This window comes from Mustela erminea, chromosome 12 (assembly GCF_009829155.1).
Source record: "Mustela erminea isolate mMusErm1 chromosome 12, mMusErm1.Pri, whole genome shotgun sequence".
Lineage (NCBI taxonomy): Eukaryota > Metazoa > Chordata > Mammalia > Carnivora > Mustelidae > Mustela > Mustela erminea.
The window spans coordinates 5,323,124-5,344,113 of record NC_045625.1 but is presented as its reverse complement, the minus strand read 5'-3'; the positions used below and the strand labels follow the sequence as shown (position 1 = coordinate 5,344,113).

The 20,990-nt window shown below is 56.1% G+C and overlaps 1 protein-coding gene across 1 annotated transcript; it reads left to right on the top strand.

The window, feature by feature from the left end:
* The first annotated feature begins 491 nt into the window (after positions 1-491).
* PRDM12 (PR/SET domain 12) lies at positions 492-15,474 on the top strand. The gene is made up of 5 exons (XM_032308735.1): positions 492-804; positions 2,671-2,861; positions 4,310-4,465; positions 12,138-12,249; positions 13,802-15,474. The coding sequence occupies exons 1-5, from the start codon at positions 582-584 to the stop codon at positions 14,218-14,220; spliced, it is 1,101 nt and encodes a 366-aa protein (XP_032164626.1). The 5' UTR covers positions 492-581; the 3' UTR covers positions 14,221-15,474.
* Positions 15,475-20,990: the final 5,516 nt, after the last annotated feature.

The window sequence follows — 20,990 nt, the reverse complement described above, 5'->3', positions numbered from 1 at the left end:
GACAATTCCAAGCCGCCCGCGCGCCCCCGCCCCTTGAGCTCTGGCGACGAGGGCTCCTCGAGCCCGGCCGGGTACAACAAGTCTGTCCGACGTCAGGGGGTCATTAATAACCAATTAGGAGGGTCACTGCGGCTCCTATAAAGGCGCTGAGCTTTTGCCAAGGCGAAAACCGTCCGGGCCGGGTGTGCGAGAGGCGAGCGCGCGTCCCAGAACCCCTCGCCGCCGTTTCTCTGCAGCCGCCCGCCTCCCACCCGCCCTGCACCCCCCGCACCCGCCTCCGCCTCCACCCCTGTGTCTCCAGCCCTCCGCGCCGCCTCTGCCACCTCTGCTGATTTCTCCATCTCTCTCTCCCTCTCCGCCTGGCTCCCCCTCGTTCACTTTCGTCCCAGCCCGCCTCGCCTCCTGCTCCCTCCTAAGTCCTCCCCCCACCCCCCCGCTCCTCGTCCTCGTCCTCCCCCTGCTCCTCTTCCTCCTCCTCCGTCACAGCCCTCCTCTCTCGCTCCTGCGCTCCCCTCTCGCCCGCCGCATCCCCGTGTCCGCCCGGCCGTCCGTCCCCGGCGCCGGCGAGCCCCGGATCGCCCATGATGGGCTCCGTGCTCCCGGCTGAGGCCCTGGTGCTCAAGACCGGGCTGAAGGCGCCGGGGCTGGCACTGGCCGAGGTCATCACCTCCGACATCCTGCACAGTTTCCTGTACGGCCGCTGGCGCAACGTGCTGGGCGAGCAGCTCTTCGAGGACAAGAGCCACCACGCCAGCCCCAAGACAGCCTTCACCGCCGAGGTCCTGGCGCAGTCCTTCTCCGGCGGTGAGTCGCGCCGTCGAGGCCGGTCGCGCCCCCCCCCCCCACCTCCAGGCGGCGCCGGGTTCCCGTCCTGGCGACGCACGGGGCACGGCAGGGACACGGGGCGTCGCGGCTGTTCGGTGGGCCTCAGTTTCCCGGGAGCCGAACCGGGGCGCGAGCAGCCAAAGCCCGGGCGGGGCGGGAAGCCGCTCCGCGCCCCCGGCGGCTCAGAGAAGGGATCGCCGCGTCCAGGCTGCCCCGGCCCTGCGGCCCCCGGCGCCCCCCGGCCCGCCCCTCACCCCTTTGAGCCGGCGGGTTCCCGGCATTTAAAGCCTTACTAGGCGTGTAATAGCAGTTGACTCAAAAAGAAGGGGTTTAAAATTCATTTAGTTAACTTGGGCTTGACCCGAGAAAGTTCCCACTTCAACCGAGAACTTTAAAAGGCAGGGGGGCTGGGGAGGGGGCGGAGGGCGGGCGGGCCGGCAGAGAAAGCCGTGGAGGGAGCGAGGGAGAGAAAGAGAGAGCCAGAAAAGTTTCTTTTCTTTAAGATGTCTCAAGTTCTTATTCCTCATTCATCAACCTGCAAACAATATCTTTGCCCGGCGCTGGCATCTCTGCGCGTCGCCCTCTCTTCCCCCGTGACGATTTCTGTTCCTCTCTTAATTCACCGTGCAGACTAATTCCACTTCCATTCACGCTATGTCAACCATCTAATCCCCCCTTTTTGTAAGGGGAATTCCTCGGCCCCTTTTAAACAAGTCCTCTCCGCATTGAGCTACAATTTACTGCTACAGCATTCTTCCAGGGCTAATGAATTTAGAATTAGCAATTTCTTTCGAATGGAGCCGAATGAATGCTATCACTTTAACAGCGTGACAAATTGCCGGCCGCGCCGCAATGGACACCGTTTAACCCCCCCGCTTTCAGCCGGCCCGCTCGCCGGCTATTTTCCCAGGTAGCTTAGAGGGGAACCTTGTAAGACACGGAGGCCGTCCCTGTGCGCCTCGCCGCCCCCACTCCGGCTGCCAGGCCCGGCAGGGGCAGGGGGTGGGGAGGGGGCTGGGGGCCGCCGGGCTCTTTCCCGCCCAGAGGGCGACTCAGGGCTCGCGGGGGTCCGGCGCCACCCTTTAGGGCACCTGGGATCCTGGGCGGCGAGGAGGACCGAGGTGGGCCCGGGGTCATCCAGAGAGCGCCCCGAGGCGGCCCGCCGAAGCCGGTGTTCCTTTTGAGCTTCCGCGCCCCCCCACTACCCCCCGCCCGCAGCCTGAGGTCTCTTCCCAGCGCAGTCGCCAGCCGGCCCCCCGCGCAGGGCCTCCCGCACCCCAGAAAAGAGAGCTCCTGGCAGCATCCGGGGCCCTTCGACAGCGCCCCGTGTTCTGAGCAGGGAGGCGCAGTGAGCGCGGATTGTCCCGCGGAAGGGCGATCCCAGGCTTGACGATCACCGCCTCCTGGAAGCGCCTCCGTTTTCCCATTTGTAAAGCCGCCGCCCGCTGCGGTGGGCACAGTTGTTCTTAAATCTTACAGGGTGGGGGTCAGGGAGGTTGTGGATGGTTTGAGAATTAGTGGAGAGCCCAAATAAGTAAATAAATAAATAAAAACAATAAAAGCTCCCAGAAATGAGCCCCAAAGCACCTCTTGCTTCGGAGGACACAGACGTTCCCGGGTTGCAAACGGGGGCGACTCTTGCGCGGAGCACCCCCCAACTCCGCCGTCGCCTCCCCCTTCCACCGCACACAAACACACACCCCAGTGACTTCTCCCGAGTCACTCCAGGGCGGGCCTGAGGTGGGTCTGGCCGGATGGGACCGCCCTGAGTCTCTGGCGGGAAGGGCCGACCATCCCCTGCCTCAGGCTCTTACCCGGTCCCCCTGCCCCCGGTGGCGGTCACAGAGGTGCAGAAGCTGTCCAGCCTGGTGCTGCCGGCGGAGGTGATCATCGCGCAGAGTTCCATCCCCGGCGAGGGCCTCGGCATCTTCTCCAAGACGTGGATCAAGGCGGGCACGGAGATGGGCCCCTTCACCGGCCGCATCATCGCCCCGGAGCACGTGGACATCTGCAAGAACAACAACCTGATGTGGGAGGTAGGTATCCGCCACTCTGTCCCTGTCGCCCCTGCTGGGATCTTGGGGTGCTTGGTCGCCTGTGCTGCCTGACTCGGGATTGCCGGGATTGCGGATCCTGCCGCCCTGTGCCTGGAGGTACATCCCCAACCCAGCTAAGACAGCTAAGGCCTTTGTTTGGAAATTCTGATCCTCTTTCCTCTGGCCAACCCTTGGGACTGTTGTTGGCCCTACTTCAGAGGAGGGCGCTGAGGCCCCAGGAAGCCATGTGGCTAGCCTACAGCGCAGTTGCGGACAGCACCGAAACCAAAGAGACCTCCCAGGACCTGCATTCTTTTCCTCCGGAGGAAGTTGCAAGGAAAGCCCTCGCTGAGCTGGGGGTGAGGGTGGCCAGCATGGAGAATGGAGGGGCCCATGCTTCCTAGGAATGGGCTTCTCAGCCCAGGCAGAATAGTGACAACTGGAAATCATCGGGGGACAAATTGGTGTTGAGTCAACTTTCTGAGGCAGTGACCCGCATGCCACCAAATGATCTCAGCACCTGTGAATTATTATTCCCATTCTCCAGAGGGAAACTGAAGCTCAGAGAAGCTTCCACCCCGGCTTCTGACCCTCCTCTCCTTCGACAGTGCCAGATGTCAGGACAGCCATCCTTAGGACACCCTGAGGACAAAGCCATTCCCAGACACCCTGAGGACAAAGCCATTCCCAAAGCATTTCCTCCCCCCTGGGGCTCTCACCACACAGCGGCCAGGCTGGCACCCTCTCCCTAATCTCATTTCCCTTCCCTCCATGCGTTCCCCCCAAGCCCCCACCTGACAGTCCCTGGAGAAGCCCAGTGTCACAAATCTTGCCCCTGGTCACAGCTCGGGAGGAAGAGAATACGGCAATGGTCCAGACACCTGTCCTGACCTCACCTCCTCCCTCCCTGGAGACCTGGGCCAGTAGTTTTCGTCTCCATTTGTTGCTAGGTTAGGAAGTTGGGCTCTAGTCTGATCTCTGAGTACTCTTGGTAGCTCCCACAAGGGGGCTTGGGCCAGACCAGGGTGCCACAGTGAGCCAGCCTTCCCTCTCCAGGCTCCTGGGTCCCCCTCTGATTCCTGGTCTGTGCTTGCCGCCGCTTTGGGGAGCACATCTGCGTCCCCAGGGAATTAGCTGGATGGCACTTTGTTGAATCAGTGATCCCTTGGAGACCCTTTCCTTCCGGAGATGGGCAGAACATGGCTGCGGGAGCCCTTGGGGCCCTGGAGACTGACACCCTGTCAGTCACTTCTAGCTGCCTGGCCTCCAGCTCTGAGCCCAGAGCCACCCCCCCCTTCTCAGCAGGAAAGCTGAGATGATTATAGAGTCCTTCCTGGGGCTGTTGTGGGGATAGAGGGAGCATAGGCTGATATGCCAGCAGCACGGGCCTGGCCCGGACACAGGTGGCTCAGCCTGCCATACTCTGTCCCTAATTTACCTGCGCGCAGGTGTTCAATGAGGACGGCACAGTGCGCTACTTCATTGATGCCAGCCAGGAGGACCACCGGAGTTGGATGACCTACATCAAGTGTGCGCGGAACGAACAGGAGCAGAACCTGGAGGTCGTCCAGATCGGCACCAGTATCTTCTACAAGGCTATCGAGGTGAGTGCATGCGCTGCTGTGTACGAAGCCAGGGGGCAGCTGGGAGAAGGGGTGCAGGCAGCCGTGTCCGGGTTCTGATGGGACGGGGGGAATGGAGGAGCACTGATGCCGGCCCCCGCTGGCCCTGCCCAGGCATCATGGTCTCTGGGAGCAGGAACATCCTGGCAGGTTTTCTGCACTGCAAGTCAGCAAGTATGGAACTTTTGACTTTAGGCCATTGTGGATGTCATGAGTCCCTCTACTCTGAGGTCCCCAGATAGCTGCTTAGGGCGTCCTGAGGTTCAGAAGCCAAGAGATACAGAGAGCAAGACATGGGGAAAGCATTTGAAGGCGAGAGAGGTCATCGTGTCCGCAGGATTTTCGCTGCATGCTGTTCCTTGTTCTGCACGCATGGGACGTTGAAGCGGATCACGACTCCAAGTCTCGGCTGTGACACGTAGATCACGCGCTGTTTGAAGTGTCTCCTAGATTCTGTGGATGCCTTATCCCTTATAATCTTTGTGTATTTAATCCACGAGGGAGGGTTCTGCGATGATCCACAGTTTGCCGACAAGGAGGCTGGGGTTCACTTGGTGGCAGGGGGACTCGGGAGCTCTTACCAGGCATTGGGGGAGATGTTGGTGCTAATGCCTGTGCTGGATCGAACTGCTTCGAGGCGAGGGAAAGGGAAAGGTAGCTGCAGATAAATATCATATCCCGTGGTTGAGAGTAACTAAACCATGCCCAGGTCATGGGAAGTTTCAGGAGAATGGAAGAGGAGGTGTTCCCAGTAGGGAAACCTTGGACAGAGGCAGAAAAGCTCCTGGGCTACAGAGAGGGGCTGAGGCAAGACAAGTAGTGGTAGCCATGGTGGGCCAAGCTGTCGGCACCCTCCAGACAGGGTCTCTTGGCAGGATGCTCAGCGTCTGGCCCAGGAGCGGGACAAGCTGTCCTTTTTCCCCATGGCAGACTGGGGGTGAGTGCCGTGTGGGGGTGTGGATGGGATGTTCTCCCCCTCCCCCAGCCCCAACTTGTCTGGACCTCCTGCTTCCACTCCGCTGGTGGAGAACACTAATGGAGAGAGGCAGTGTCCTCCCTTGGGAGAGGGGCTAGCCTTGGTTGAATTTTGGAGAGGTCTGAAGCAAGTCTCCCAGGGACAGAGAATGACTTCCCTCTAGTCCATTTTTCTCCCTGGGACTCAGAGCCTCAAATCTTTCTAAGGCCTGAGGGGCACTGGGGCCTAGCAGCTTCTGGAACTGGGGTCCAGTTGTCCCTCAAAAACCAGGCTCCAGGAAATCTCCCAGGGATGACAACAGAATGGTCTTTGCCTGGGTGCTGGTGTGGCCTGGGAGGGGGGTCCCAGCTGAGGGGTAGACTCTGGGAGCACCAGGAAGTGGAGGGTAAAGAAAGGTGCCCCGTTTCTGGACTGGCATTCAGGGGACGCGGAATAGCTTGGGGCTGTGTGACGGTAGGACCGAAGGGGCCCAGGCACCTAGGACAAAGGTGGCTCCTGTGACCATCTGGCTGGGCCGCCACCCTGTGGGAACAAGGAATCGGCCTCAGGTGTGGCTGAATCTCACTGGAGCACAGAGTAACTCCAGGATCCTCCCCAGCCCCGTCTTCCCGGCCTCACACACGCATCCTGCCTGCTTCCCTGCCGTCCTGATACAGAGGAGGTGGGAGACCCACAGTCGTTCCCTTCCTCCTCTCTAACACAAGTGCACGCACACGTACACAGGGACAGATGCACACGCATGCACATGAGAGATCGTGGGAACGCTCGTGTGGTTTGGGGCCAAAGGACCCAGGCAACCCTAGAGTCATTTACGTTTTATTGGGATTTAAGTTGATAAAAGAGAATCAGGAAAAAGAAATCGATTCATGCAGGATAACACGAGCGAGATGCCCTGAATTTCCAGTCAATGCTTTGCCCCAGAGGTAAGCAAGCCTGTGAAGCAGGGACTGCTTGAGTGAGGGACAAGGGAACAGAGAATATCACGTTACGGTCATTTCGCTTTTCATCAGCAAAGCTGGACACTTTTCCCGGGGTGGCAGTTTTTCTCAGATCATCGTGTGGCCATGTCAGATTCCACTTACCAGACCAGGGGTGCGTCTGGGCCAGTGTGACCACCCAGCGTGCGCTGGGCAGAGACCAGGGCTCGCTGGCCCTTCTAGGCTCCAGCAGAAGAAATTGCTTTTCTGCCAGGCCACTCCCTAAAGTCTCCAGGATACATGGGCTGTTTGTTTTGTGTGCTCGTGCGAGTTATTCGAGGAGATGGGTCTTGGCTACGACCCGTTTTCTTAGTCTTTCTGTCACTTAGAACTGCCATTTATCTACCCCTACAAGTCCCCCGTGACTCACCCCCACAATGGGAAGGCCCATCTTTATTTGGTAAGCAGGATGCACTGTCGCTGCTCTCCAATTTTCCACCGATACAAAATAGTAGCCCTCCAAATGTAGACAGGGTTGGAAGGCCAGCCAGTCAGTGGAGAACCCCCAGGCGGGACTGGCATCTGGCCGGATCTACGGCACGCCATTCCTGGGGCATTTTCCCCATAGATTCAACCACAGAAGATGTTACTATAGTGTGAGGTAGGCCTTTGTAGAAAGGCCTAAAATGGCCTCTCTACAAAGCACCCAGCGCATAGCAAGTGACCATTTGGTGTCGAATGAGTAAGTCTTTCTGCAGGTGATGGGGACTGGGTCGAAAGTGGGGGGGACACAGAGACCCCTGTTCTCCCAAAGAAACAAAACCAGCTACCCCAGGAAGCAAGACCCTTTGATGCCAAAACTCCGTGCAAGGAAAGGATTTAGTAATTAAGTTAAGAGAGCTTTGGACTCTGGAGCTGGGAAGATAATTCCCAGTCTTTCCCCTCCCGGTGTCTTGGCAGATTACTGTGCCCGAAGCTTTCCTTTTCCTTTCAAACACCCAGACATTTTATATGGCAGCTCCCTGAGTACCATGTCTGCTTTTCCTGGCACCATTTTCCTTTTGACGTTGCTCGGCGGCAGACGCAGTTGGGGTACCCTGATTATTAATAATAAGCATCCTTGATAATACACGGAGCATTTATCCCCTGCTGGTATCGTGCTAAAGTCTTAGCAAATTTTTAAGACTCGAGTCCTCTCCACTCTGTGAAGATACTATTACTCTCCCCATTTTAATGATGGCAAAACTGAGGTTCAAGGAGATCACAGGGCATTAGTGAGCTGTGATTTGAATCCAGGCTTGTCGGACCCCGGAGCAGAGCTCTTGGTCACCAAGCCGTGGGGCCTCCCCGATCAATACGTATTTGCTGGAACTCTATTAATTGGTGTGTCAGGACATCTGTGGTACAATGGAAATTGATATTCGTCCAGATGACACAGAGATCCTTCTGGACTAGGGTTTCTGCACCGCCCCGGGGGGAAGGGAGGGTGTCCAAGACTCCTGGGAGTGTGTTCAATAGTGTGACATACATTTAGATCAAGAAAACAAACCAAAACCAGATCGGTTTCCATTTATAATAAAAATTCAGAAAGGGGGCAGGACAGAATGGCTGGGCTGGTGGGGAAGGTTCAGAAGCGTGACCTGAGAGATTACGTGATTTGTCGAGGGAAGACTCAGGTCCCGATACTCGCCCAGAATCTCGGGGATGTGGATTTTATGATACGGGATTCCGTTTCCTGGGGGAATTATTTGGTTTACTGTGTGTCCTGCATCAGTCCCTGCTGCCTCGAAGAGGACACCTTTGTGATTCTGGTTCTCCGGGCCTGAAAGGACAGTCCCGGCAGGGTCCTGTCAGTTACAGCTGGCGACGAAGCAACAGTAGCATCGAGGGACCGGGAAGCCTGGGAGGGCGACAGTGGCTGTTCTTTGCGCTTAGTCGGTCAGCTGCCGGGACCCTGGGAACCTGCAGACAATAGTGCCAGGATCTCCCAGAGAGTCTGCTGGTCCTGAGGGTCCTCCTGGTTATCCCATGGGGGGTACCAACGAGCAAGTAGGGACTGGGCACCCAGGGCAGGGGCTGTCGCTGAGCTCAAAGGGGCTCAGAGCTCTGAAGGGCCAACAGACTCCACCTCCGGCCTTCCCCAGTGCTGGTGGCTTCTCGATATTTGTGCCATTCTCAATTCCAGTAGATTCCTCTTAATAGATTTTTTTTTTTTTAAGTGGAGCCAGCACAGGGCTTGAACTCACCCTACCCTGAGATCAAGACCAGAGCTGAAATCTAGAGACGGATGCTTAACCGACTGAGCCACCCAGACGCCCCAGATTTGCTTTCTTTAACATAGAGATAGTATAAAAAGTACTGTGTGCTCATTATTTTTTAAAAAATCAGATATCTCATATGAAAAAGTAGAAGCCACTCTGCCTGTCGTGCTGCTCCCCACCAACCTTAAATCAGCATTTCTGAATAGACTCAAAATGACAAACCCTTCTAGGGAAAGAAGCTCAGAAAACTGGCCACCGTGGCTGGGCGTCCAGGGTGGGAGAGAGAGTCCCTTTTCGCCTCCCCCGACCCCTCACCTGTTTACACGGGTTGGTCAATGTGTCTGCGTCGTTGCTCTGATTTCTGAAATGAACTCGGAAGATTAATTTTAGTCCATGCAAAAAATGTGTTAGTAAGTAAATGCTGCATTCAATGTTAAAAGTCAGTATCGAAGCGCTCATTTAGAAAATCATATTCCAAACAATGATTTTAAATAATATTCGGAATTTGTGCAAACCCAGAGTTCTTGGCTTCTCACACATCACCACTGTTTTTTTGTTTTGTTTTGTTTTGTTTTTTAAAGATTTTATTTATTTATTTATTTGACAGAGAGAGACAGAGCTAGAGAGGGACCACAAGCAGGGGGAGCGGGAGAGGGAGAAGCAGGCTTCCTGCTGAACAGGGAGCCCGATGTGGGGCTCGATTCCAGGACCCTGAGATCATGACCTGAGCCGAAGTCAGTCTGTAAAGCGTCTGACTTGGGATGGCCAAGTGGGTTGGGGAGACACCCGGGTGCCCCAAATTTACATTTAATAACAATTGTTATTATCCATTACAATAAAAAGGCTGGTGTTGATGTGGATATTTGATTCCTGGGCTGAGAGTCTGGAGGTGCACCTCAGGGCCATATCCGCTGGGGGCTTGCAGAGCCTGCTCTGCACATCTGTGCTCTCCCTGGGGGTGCCCCCCACCCCGCGACCCAGCAAAGCAGGAAGCAGTGGCACTGGAGCCTAGCCTGTGATGTTGTTGGTCCCTAACGGCAAAGCCACCGGTCGCCCTGGGTTTTCACTGTGCCGGTGGCCCCAAGCCACACTGCAGGCTCTGTGGGGAGCACTGGGGGACTTTCCTGAGATGCTGGCGAGCTCAGGGAAAATTAAAACACGCGCTCCTGTGTCCATCCACCCTGCAAAGTTTTCTGCACACGGCTCCGCTGAGCCCTGACCCCGTGAGGCTGAGCAGGGGCACTGTCCCTCTTTTATAGTCCCAGAAACAGAGGCCTAGCACCAGAAGGCAACTTGCACAGCAGGTGAGGAGCCCAGGTGGACCCTGACGTGTGTGACCTCTGCCAGTGCTGTCTCCTCTTCAGACAAGTCTGATGGGGGGGCTGGTTGCTTTCAAAGAACCCTGATTGTGAACATCGAAGCCAGGGGCCAGCACAGTGTCAGAGGTGACTTACAATCAGAGTCTCAGAGTTGGGGGACCTCAGGGATCGCGTTCCCCAACTCCTCACTTGAGGACACAAGCTTAGAGGGGATGAGTGCTTGCCTAAGGTCACCCAGGGGCCCGGTGGCCCAGGGTCCATCGGCCCAGTGTCCATCCTCCCACAGGGAGCAGTTTCCTTCCCAACAAACTGATCTTAAGTGTTTCCCTTCCTTCCTCCTCTTTTCTGGAGGACTCACGAAACCTCTGTCTCTCCGTCCCCTTTCCAGCAGGGCCTCCAGCTCTGCCCCGCTGACCCCCAGGACAACGGCCATGACTGTGAATGGCCTCGAGGACTTTTGCCATGGTGCCAGATTCTGACCTGTGTGCTCTCTTTGAGGGGCCACCGAATTCTCCTCGGGTTCAGGGACTGTACTTGACTCTTCCACATTTGGACCCTGTACCTCCGAGCCAGTTTGGCACTTTCTGCCTGGCTTCCGGTCACTCCCTGATGCCAAGGGCTTGACGTGATGGCCCACAGGCCATGGGGGCAGGGACACGGTGGCCCCAGGCTGAGCCTCAGGAGGATGGCCGTGACCAGACCCCTCACACTTTTCTTCCTGCATCCCTCCTCTCCTGCCTCTCTCCTTTCAGCGTCGAGCAGAGCTGGCTGGTGGTCTGAGGGTCTTCCTGCCTCTGACCAGAGGAAAGAAGCTGTGGTACAGAAGGGTGTTGCATGTGGCAGGCCAGAGTCAGATGGAAGGGGTGGGCCTTCTCTGTAAGCAGGGAACCCAAAAGAGGGGGTCCCATTCTTGTGTGATTTCAGATACCCCTAGATGGAATCTTTGGCGCTTTAACTCCTTTGAGGCGGCTGAGGACCCAGGAGGAAAGCAAACCAGTTGCTGCCTGGGTGTGGCCGGATTTCCCTGGGAAGCTCCCAGAGGACCCCTAGGATAGGTGGCAAATTGAGCTCTATGGGGTGCAGGCTTGGGAGGGTGGCGGCTCTTTCAACAGTCTTTTCTTTTTTTAAAGATTTTATTTTTAAGTCTTCTCTACACCCAGTGTGGGGCTTGAACTCACAACCCCGAGATCAAAAGTCGCCCGCTCCACGGACTGAGCCAGCCCAGACGCCCCATCTCTCTCATTTGTCTTAGCTGGCTGGGGCCTGAAGGTTCCCCACTTGGGAGGGCTAACTGGCTTTCACCACAGGCCTATGGGCCCCTGGGGACATCCTGGAGTGAGGGATTTATGGTCCGTGCCTCCCCAGGAGCAGGCCTTCCACAGCCTCCCGGGACTGTCACTGCAAACCCCTTCCTCCCAGGGGCCTTCCCATTTCCCTGGTGCAGGTCCTCCCTGGGATTAGCAGAGAACTGTCACCATCTGTCGAGTTCCGTCCTGCAGGAATGGATTTTGTTCCAGGCTGTGTGCCTCAGTGTTTCCTGAGGTCGGGGGGGTTCCTCCACCCCAGTGGTTCTTTTTTAGCATTTGCCGTGTGCACGGAGTCACACAGAGCTTGTGATCCGGAGAGAGGTACACGGGGCGTGCTGCTGCCTTGTGGGCGTTTTGCGTGAGAGATGTTTCCAGAACATTATCAGACAGGATGTAACGAAGTACCGTGGGGTGCCCTGCAGCCCACGCTCCTTGGGAACATCTGATTCAGACCTGCCGACCAGAGGGTTGGCTGATGCTGGTTCCCCTCAGTAAGAAAGGAAACATTTTCTAGCTTTCCTTCTTCCAGTACCTCACCTTGCTACAAGCCTTGAATTCTGCTGCTGTCACTGTGGAACTCTTATGCGGCTGGGCGGCTGCAGCAGCTAGGACAGAAACGGCCAGGCCTGAGCTGGGAGGGGAAGTAGGGAGAGGGCAGGGCCTGAGCATCCCAGGGCCTTCTGTGTTTCAGCAGCTTGCTAGCGATGGCCCGTGTGGCTTTCTTGGAGCCAAGACTGGATCTACGTCTCCATGGCAGGTGCAGGACAGCTGCCCCCCCCCCCCCCCGCCCCGGCTGCAGGGGCACGTGTGAGACCGTGACTCTCACCCTGGGGCCTGCTGCCTCCCTGATCTTATCTGCCTTTCTTCTCTGTAGATGATCCCGCCTGACCAGGAGCTGCTGGTGTGGTATGGAAACTCACACAACACCTTTCTGGGGATCCCTGGTGTGCCCGGGCTGGAGGAGGAGCAGAAGAAGAACAAGCATGGTAGGTAGCCTCTGTGAGGCCGCAATGACAAGGGACCCGTGGAACCCAGAGTGAGAGAGTGAGTGAGTGCGTGCACCTGTTTGTGCACGCTCCTGGTGTCCAGGGACCCGGGTTCAATCTCCAGCAGTATCAAGCCCGTGAGGCTACTGGCTTAAGCAGGCCAACACCCCCCAGAGCTACTACCACAGTCTGGACACAAATGACACTGTTTTCTGGATAAAATAAATTATCTGGGGGCAGGTTGGGTGGGCAGGATACCCGAGAGGCAGAAGGAGTAAGGGCCCCGTGGTGGGAGCCTAGATTGAGTTCCTGTTCTGCTGTACGATCCTAGGAAGGGCTCTGTGTCTCAGTTTCTCCATCTGTAAAGGCAAGATGTTGGTCCCAAACTGAGATGATCTTTAAACTCCCTTCCAGCTCTGACAATGTACATTTCCCTCTGTCCCTGGTGCAGGGCCTGGTGGAGGCGCTTGGTATTAATCTGTTTAATGAAGGTGGGCTACAGTGTGCCTGTGTGTGTGTTGTGGGGGACACTGGTCATCACGATAGACACCGTTTGCCCAAGACCTATTTCATACCAAGTACTGAGCTGAAACTTTTACAGGTATCACCCCACTTGGGTCCTCATAAAACCGTTGTGAAATCTGGTTAGAGGGAGAACCCGAGGCTCATGAACTACTATTTATGAGCTAATGTTTTACAAACAGTAATTTCTCTGATGCTCACAGCGGGCTTATGGGGGTGATGTTACCATTACCTCCATCTCAGCAATGAGAAAGGTGAGGCGCAGTTCCCTGGTACATAGTAGGCACTCAGTACATATTTGTGGGATGAATAAATGAAAGGGTTTATTTTGGGGGGAGGGGCCTTCTATGGAAGCCTGCCATTTACAGATGGCTACTTTGAGTGAGGCTCCTCCCGTATACAGGCTAAGGGAGGTCAAATGCAGGTTTTTTTGTTTTTTTTTAAGATTTTATTTATTTATTTGTCAGACAGAGATCACAAGTAGGCAGAGAGGCAGGCAGAGAGAGAGAGAGAGAAAGAGAGAGAGAGAGGGAAGCAGGCTTCCTGCGGAGCAGAGAGCCCAATGCGGGGCTCGATCCCAGGACCCTGAGATCATGACCCGAGCCGAAGGCAGCATTCCAAACCACTGAGCCACCCAGGCGCCCCTCAAATGCAGGTTTTTATGATCATCTCGGGAAGTTGTGCATAGCCCCGCGAGGTCGTAGTCGGTACCCATTTTACAGATGAGGACGTTGAGGTTCGGGGGCGAAGTCACTCAGCCCCCGAGGTCTCACAGCACGGTCTGGAGTCCAAGTCCTCTTTGACCTCAAGTTCCTCCCATCCCTCCGGCAGCGCCGCGGAGCAGCCTGCTCAGACCCGCGCCCTCACCCCCGTGGATCCCAGGCGGGCGGGGCGGGACCGGCCGGGCGCCGGGAGGAGCGCGCGCCTGGGGGTGGGGCGCGGGAGCCGGGGGCCGGGCGGCGCGGGGTCGTAACGAGGCTGCTCTCTCCCCCCCCCCCCTCCCGCCCCCGCGCCCTGCCCGCGCGGCCAGAGGACTTCCACCCGGCGGACTCGGCGGCGGGCACCGCGGGCCGCATGCGCTGCGTCATCTGCCACCGCGGCTTCAACTCGCGCAGCAACCTGCGCTCGCACATGCGCATCCACACGCTGGACAAGCCCTTCGTGTGCCGCTTCTGCAACCGCCGCTTCAGCCAGTCGTCCACGCTGCGCAACCACGTGCGCCTGCACACGGGCGAGCGCCCCTACAAGTGCCAGGTGTGCCAGAGCGCCTACTCGCAGCTGGCCGGCCTGCGCGCCCACCAGAAGAGCGCGCGCCACCGGCCGCCCAGCGCCGCGCTGCAGCCGCACTCGCCCGCCCTGCCCGCGCCGCACGCGCACGCGCCCGCGCTCGCCGCCGCCGCCGCCGCCGCCGCCGCGGCCGCGCACCACCTGCCGGCCATGGTGCTGTGAGCGCCGCGCACGCGCACGCCGCGCACGCGCGCCCCGCCTCCTCGCGCACGCGCGTCCCGCCTCCCGCCTACAGCTCGCGGGGCGCGGGCCGGGGCTGTTCTCCCCGCGCTTGACACCCCCACCCCGGCCGCAGAGGGCCCGGCGCCCGGCGCTGTAGGTGCGTCCCAACAAGTGAGCCCCTAGGCACACAGTCTGCGCTCCGTCTCGCAGGTGAGGACACGGAGGGGCAGGGTCCCTTTTGCGGGCCCCCCGGCTGGGGCGGCTGCTCGGCCGTCTCCTCCTCGAGGGTCCCCACGCCCGGCGTCGGGGGCGCTCTGGCACACCTGTCCAGCCGGCTTCCCGGGCTGGCATCCCTCGGGGGTGGTAGGGCCTCAGCGGGGGCGGGGAGCCTGGGGGCGGGAGGCGGGCGGCGGGCCGGTGCGCGCACGGCCCCTCCGGCTGCCTCTTGGGACTGGTGCCCCGCGGTGTCGCGAGTCACCGACACGATCTTGAGAGCTGGGGGCTGGCGGGGCTCTGGGGCAGCCAGAAGAGACCCGAGACCTGCTCTTCCCTGGCAGGCGGGCCCTTTTCTCCTTCTGGCCACCTTACCCCCAAAGCCGGCTCCTGGGGAGGGACGAGGCACGAGCAGGGTGCAGTGTCCCGGGCAGGCCGAGCGCGAGGGCAGACGGAAATCCACTGGGGTACCCGGGGAAGGCCCTCTTGCGGCCTCAGTTTCCCCCTTCCCCATCCGTAAAAAATGAGATAGTTGGAGCCATGTCTCCTCCCCTTCATCTCTGACTTCTTGCTCAGGGAGGAGAAGCGTCCCTTCCCCTCCTGGCCACACTCCTGCGGGAAGAGGGCAAGACCGGCTTCTCGGCGGAGAAAGCACTTCCCAGGCAGTGCGCGATCCCGGTGGTGGGGGCGGTGGGGGGTGTCCGCCCCGCCCACCCACACCCTCCCTTGCCTCCTCCCGAGTCTCCCCAAACTCTGGCCGTGGGCGCCCTCTGGTGTCTCCTGTCCCACCTTGCAGTCATGTACCAGAACTCCCGTAGGGCGTTTTGTAAAATAAAAAAACTATAATAATAAAGAAAAGTATAAAATGTATAGAGTTTTCAAGAAACTGTGTTCTACTTCCAGAAAATGGTCACTTTAACTTTGTAAATATTTATCTAAAATGATATTTACGAAACTGTGATATATATTATTTGATTGTATATGTACAACTGTAAATACATTTGTACCTCTCTTGTATTCTAAAATAAAAATTACTTGGAACATTTATCACTTAGCCTCCGAAGGGGTCGACACATGTATCTGCATATCTGCATGAAGAGGAAATGTGGAAAGTGCCTAGAAACTGGAGAGGGGATGGGAAGAGTTGTTCCACTGCTTTTGAAAGTCACTCTTGTGCCCTCCCCAAGGAAACTTCTCTGACACACCTGGGATGTCAGCTCCCAAAGAGATCGCCACAGTTCAAAGCAACCAGAAATCTCTGACGGGGCTGGGTGTAATCTTCATGCTTCCAGCTGACTCTCAAATATTGGCGTCCCACTTTGTTACTTCCCTAAAATCATTACCTACCTTTTTTTTTTCCTTTTCATGGACAACTTAAGAGTTTTCAAGTAGCCCGTGGGGGTGGACCAAGATGGCCACCAAGTGCCCTCCCGATGCCTAGAATTTCCAAATGCTCGGGGTACCCATTTCCAGACCCTCCCTGAGGAAGTCAAAAGACCAGGAAGGCCATCAGTGCAGGGCCAGGCCCTGGCTCTCCTATCCAGGACCTCCTGGCCAGGAGGAGGTGTGCCCCCTGGAGAGTGTGAGTTCATACCTGTATTCCAACACCTGCTAGTTGGAGGGTCACCCGTCCAGTCCACTGGCATCCCACAGGCACTGTCTGTGCATCCTCAGTTGGCATGTGCCGACGAGCACACACACACATACAGGAAGACGCTTGAGCTCACACTTTTATAGGCAGGCCATCCCCATTTGGAGCTTCAGGTACTCCCAAAGACCCCCATACTTCTGGTCTTGTACCCAGGCAGATGGAAGCACAGCACGGGGAGAGATGTACACTTGGTGTGTCCATTTACAAGGCCCATCTGGGGTTTCCTCCCAAGGGTCAATGGGGAAAGTCACCCTTGGTAGTCCTCCTCCCCTTGTCGCCAACCTGGCCTCTCCTTTGAAACCTCACCGCTAGGCTTCTGATGCCTCCAGTGGCCCCGGTATTACCTTCCACCCACTGTAGGCCCCACAGAGGCCTCTTGTTTCCATAAATAAATCTTGAATCTCCTTTCCACTATATGCTGACCAATGGAGTTAAACAACCTTCCCACCCACCTGCCATGCCTCCCAGAGAGTAATGCTGGCTTCCTTCAGCAGTCAGACTTCAGAGAGGGCAGTAGGGCCCTTGACCAAAAATCTCCATGGCTCTCCCTGGGTAATTCCATTCTGAGAAGTCCCTGCTGCGGAGCCCAGGATCCACAGCCCGGGCTCCAGAACCCGCCTGGTGGCAGCAGGCTGTAATTGCAGGCAGTTGGGCTACGGACCTCTGGAAATGTGCTGGCGAGAGAGATCCAAGGATGAGCAGTGTGGAATGGGGGTCCTGAAGAATTGCACGCTGGTGGGAAGCCTGATTCTGAAGGCCTCAGCTCTTACCGTGCTTGCATTCCCAGCAGATGCCTCAAGCCCCTCTGCACACCCCTCTCCTCCCCACAAAGGCACGTGAACACCACTGGCAGTTTCTGGCCTTAGGGATTTAAATGCATTTGTTCTGGGAATCCTCCCCACAAACCTGTGAGGCTGATGCTCTTTTTTCCTCCCTGATGCACTATTAATATCCATTTTAAGTAGAAGAAAACTGAGCTAGAGAGTAAATCATTTGCCCATGTCACCTGTGGGCAGTGGTTGAGCAGTTCTCGCCGTAGCCGCCGACCCTAGGAGCTCTGCTCATGACCAACCAGTAGGCCAACCACATCCCAGTCGGCCCACAGAGTCGGTCCAAAGTGCTTTGGGCATATTCCACAGGGATCCAGTGCGGACCAGCCCGTATACTGGCCTTGTATTCTTCAGCCTTGCAAAACTCGCTTACTCATTCTAGAAGCTTTTTTGTAGATTCCTCAGGACTTCTGTGTACACAATCATGTTGTCTCCGAATTGAGACAGTTTTACTTCTTGCTTTCCAATCAAGATGGCCTTTTCTTTCTTTTTGTCATCTTACTGCATGGTTCAGGAACTCCTGGCAGGAGTTCCTGCTTTGAAACCCTGCTCTGCTGCCCTTTCCTGGCTGTGTGACCGGAGGCAAGGCAGTTAGCCTCTCTGTGCCTCAGTTTTCTCAAATGGAAAAGAATGTTGTGAGGAGTAAGTGGGCTAACGTGTATCAACGAATAAAGCATATGGCGTCATGACTGGCACAACGTTAAGTTAAACAAACAGAAGCCGTTGTTAAGACAGGGGTGCCTTTGGTGGGTGAGAAGGGCTGAAGCTTCTACCACCTACCCCACTGGGCATTCCCCCCAGAGGGCATCTGAAGCAGCTGTCCAACCTCTGTTCCCCTATCCTTTGCCATATCCATTATTCTTGGATCTCTTGAAATAGAGGAACAGATACCCCAAACTTTCAGCTTCCTTCCCGCCTCAGAGCTGGCCTGCTGGGGTGTATGTCTGTGGCTGGTGGGGAGAGTTCCAGATGGGGGCTGATTAGCACCCATACCAAATGCTTCCCGCAACGTGGCTGCCTTGGCCAAATCAGACATCTTGCATGTCGGCCCAGGGCTTCAAAGACAAGTGCTCCAGGAGCCTGCCCCCACGTGTCTGGTACCTGGCCCAGGTGGGATTAGGGCAGGTGGAGAGTGGCCCAGAACGACCCTGCAGCCCCCCACCCCAAAGGAGGTGGTTGAGGGTGTGGGCTCTGGATAGGTTGGTAGGGAATGGCTAACCCAGGAAGGGGCCTCAGTTCCGAGCACTGATACACAATGAACAATACATAAAGCCCCTGGTTCTTGGAGGACCCCTGTTCTGGTGAAGGAAGTCTGCAATAAACAAACACGAACATTCAGTGACAAGAAAGGAGACGGAATCGAGTGATAAAAAAGGGACCAAGGATTATTCCAGAGAAGGTGGTCAGGGAAGGTTTCTGTGAGGAGGTGAGAGCTGAGCTGAGGCCTGAGAAACAGCAGCCAGCCCCACCAAGACCCACGGGAAGAGAATTCCGTGCCAGGAGCATCCCAAGTGCACCGATCTTGGGTTGGTGACCAGAGCGGTGTGTGCGGAACGAAGGCAGGTGAGACCCGCACATCTGACTGCGGTGGAGGGAGTAAGGGGTCGGGTGAGGAGGGGGGCGCGCTCAGAGACCGGTCCCACGAAGAGGAGTTTGGGTTTTATTCTTGGTGTAAACGGAAGCTGCCAGAAGCGTTCTAAGCAGGAAAATGGTTTAACCTGATGTGTTTTTAAAAGCTCACTCTGGCTGCTGTTTGGTGATTGGACGGTAGGAGGGCAAATGTTGAACCCAGGAGACCAGCCTAGAGGTGGTGCCCAGGTAAGAGATGACTGAGGGGCCCGAGGAAAGTGCACAGGTGGGAGGTAGGTGGGCGTGGAGGGAACTGATGAATGTTAGACCAGGTGGGCCATTCAGATCATGGAGGGAGTTAAACACACACTCACAGATTTCCAAGACCCCACCTTTGTAGTACCTCAGTGCCCAAGTTGGGGCTCAGGAATCCATAGCCCTTTTTTTTTTTTTTTTTTTTTTTTTTAAGATTTTACTTACCTATTTGACACAAAGAGAGAGCACAAGCAGGGGGAGTGGCAGGAGCAGGCTTTCCGCAGAGCGGGGAGCCCAATGTGGGGCTCCATCCCAGGACCCTGGGATCATGACCTGAGCCGAAGGCAGACGCTTAACCAACTGAGCCACCCAGGTGCCCCAAGGAATCCATATTCCTAATAAGCCCCTCTGGGATGTGCACTCTGTTTCCAGGTGCCCAGGTGTCTGTGTGGTACGAAGAAACAAGTGTGATGCAGAAACAAGTGTGGTGAGGAGTCTGGAGTCTCGGGTGTCAGTCCCAACTGCAAGTCTCTTGTGGGACTCAGAGACCCCAAGGACCATCAGGAATAGCAATTCCTACCTCCAAGATGGGTCAAGTGTGAGGAATAATAGCATGCGTCTATAAAGCATCCAGCAAAGGACGAGGCCCCCGAGAAGTGTTTGGTAAATGGTGCAGGCTTTGGGGCAAAGCAGGTGCAGTAGGAAGGAACCCTGGCCCTGCCACCAACCACTCTGTGCATGTTAGTCCTTTTTGGCCCTTAGTTTCTGCCTTTTTAAAAAAGTATCTGCAGTGGATATGTCTCTCCTAAATCCACGTGTTGAAATCCTAACCCCCAAGTAAATGGCATGAGGATGTGGGTCCTTTGGGAGGCGATGAGTTCACCAGGGTGCCTTAGAAGAGACACCCCAGAGACTCCTCTCACCCCTTCTGGGCCATACGAGGAAACAGTGAGAAGTGAGTTGTCTGTGAACCAGGAAGCAGTCTCTCAACAGACACAGAATCCTCCAATATACTAAGTAGTCATAATCCCAATGCTGTGACAGGCCCTGGAAACGTGGGTGCTGTGAGAATGGGAGGGGCGGAGGTTATGTCCGTCCCTCCTGGGATGAAAGTGGATGATGTCCAGAGTACCCTACTCTTGGTCTAGGGGCACTCCCAGGCCTAGCTCCCTAGCGGACTGGACTACCCGGGCTCATAGGACACCACTGCCCTCTTATGGCGGAGGCCAGACTCAGCAGATGGACCCTTCTCACACTTTCCTAGCTCTATCTTCTTCTTCCAGGCAGGAGGGGAAGTGTCTGACCTGTGGACGTCCCATGGAGCCCTGGAATTTATATTGTTGACTGCCTTGCAGGATTGGCTTTCTTGACAGATGTAGTTGTGAGCTTTGCTTAGAAAGAAATGTCCTTTCAGAGGTTTAACAAACTGGTCTGATGGATCTTTGGGAGGCGGTGGACCTGGTTTACTGAGTACAGTGCGTGAGGCTGATACAGGTTATTTAATCCTCTTTAGGGTCCCTGTGCATAATCATCAGCTCCAGTTCCCTGAGGCTGAAATGCGGTTTGTTGTGGAGTCTATAAATCACGTAGGGCAAGGAGGAGGGAGAGGGTAGTGGGAGTCAGGGAGGAGGGAAGTGCTGCTATTAAGTAGGATACAGAGGGAGTGCCTGGGTGGCTTAGTCAGTTAAGCATCTGCCTTCAGCTTGGGTCATGATCTTGGGGTCCTGAGATTGAGACCCACATCAGGCTCTCGGCTCAGGGACGTGTCTGCTTCTCCCTCTCCCTCTGTGATCTCACTCACTTTGGCTCTCTCTCAGATAAATAAATAAAGTCTTAAAAAAATAAACTGGACACAGAGATTATAGCCACATATACATCTGTCTGCCCACTATTGAATCCTTAGAACAACTCCTGGCACACAGAGAGGGCTCAATTTATTGTACGAGTAAATATAAGCCCATATCTTTGTATTAGGTGTGCACCTACTCTCCCTACAAAACAGGACTGCTTTGCAAGGTTTGCATATTTTCTTAGGGAGTTTTCTTTTTAAGTTAGAGTGAATCAGCTCATTCAGAAGAAGTTGTTAAGAAAGAACAGAATCAGCATCTGGAACACTGTCTGGGGGTAGAGGTGGCTGTTTGGTGCCGAACCAGGACTCACGAGGAGCAGTTAAGTAGAATACTGGGGCTACTAGGAACAGTATGAATAGAGCCTCTTTTTTCTTTCCAACTAACTGTATTTTCTGTAGATCC

Bases quoted from the DNA above. Each gene is read 5' to 3' on its own strand.
- PRDM12 (XM_032308735.1), top strand. From the start codon at position 582: ATGATGGGCTCCGTGCTCCCGGCTGAGGCCCTGGTGCTCAAGACCGGG. The intron at 2,862-4,309 runs GTAGGTATCCGC...ACCTGCGCGCAG, and splicing joins ACAACAACCTGATGTGGGAG to GTGTTCAATGAGGACGGCAC. The intron at 12,250-13,801 runs GTAGGTAGCCTC...CCGCGCGGCCAG, and splicing joins GCAGAAGAAGAACAAGCATG to AGGACTTCCACCCGGCGGAC.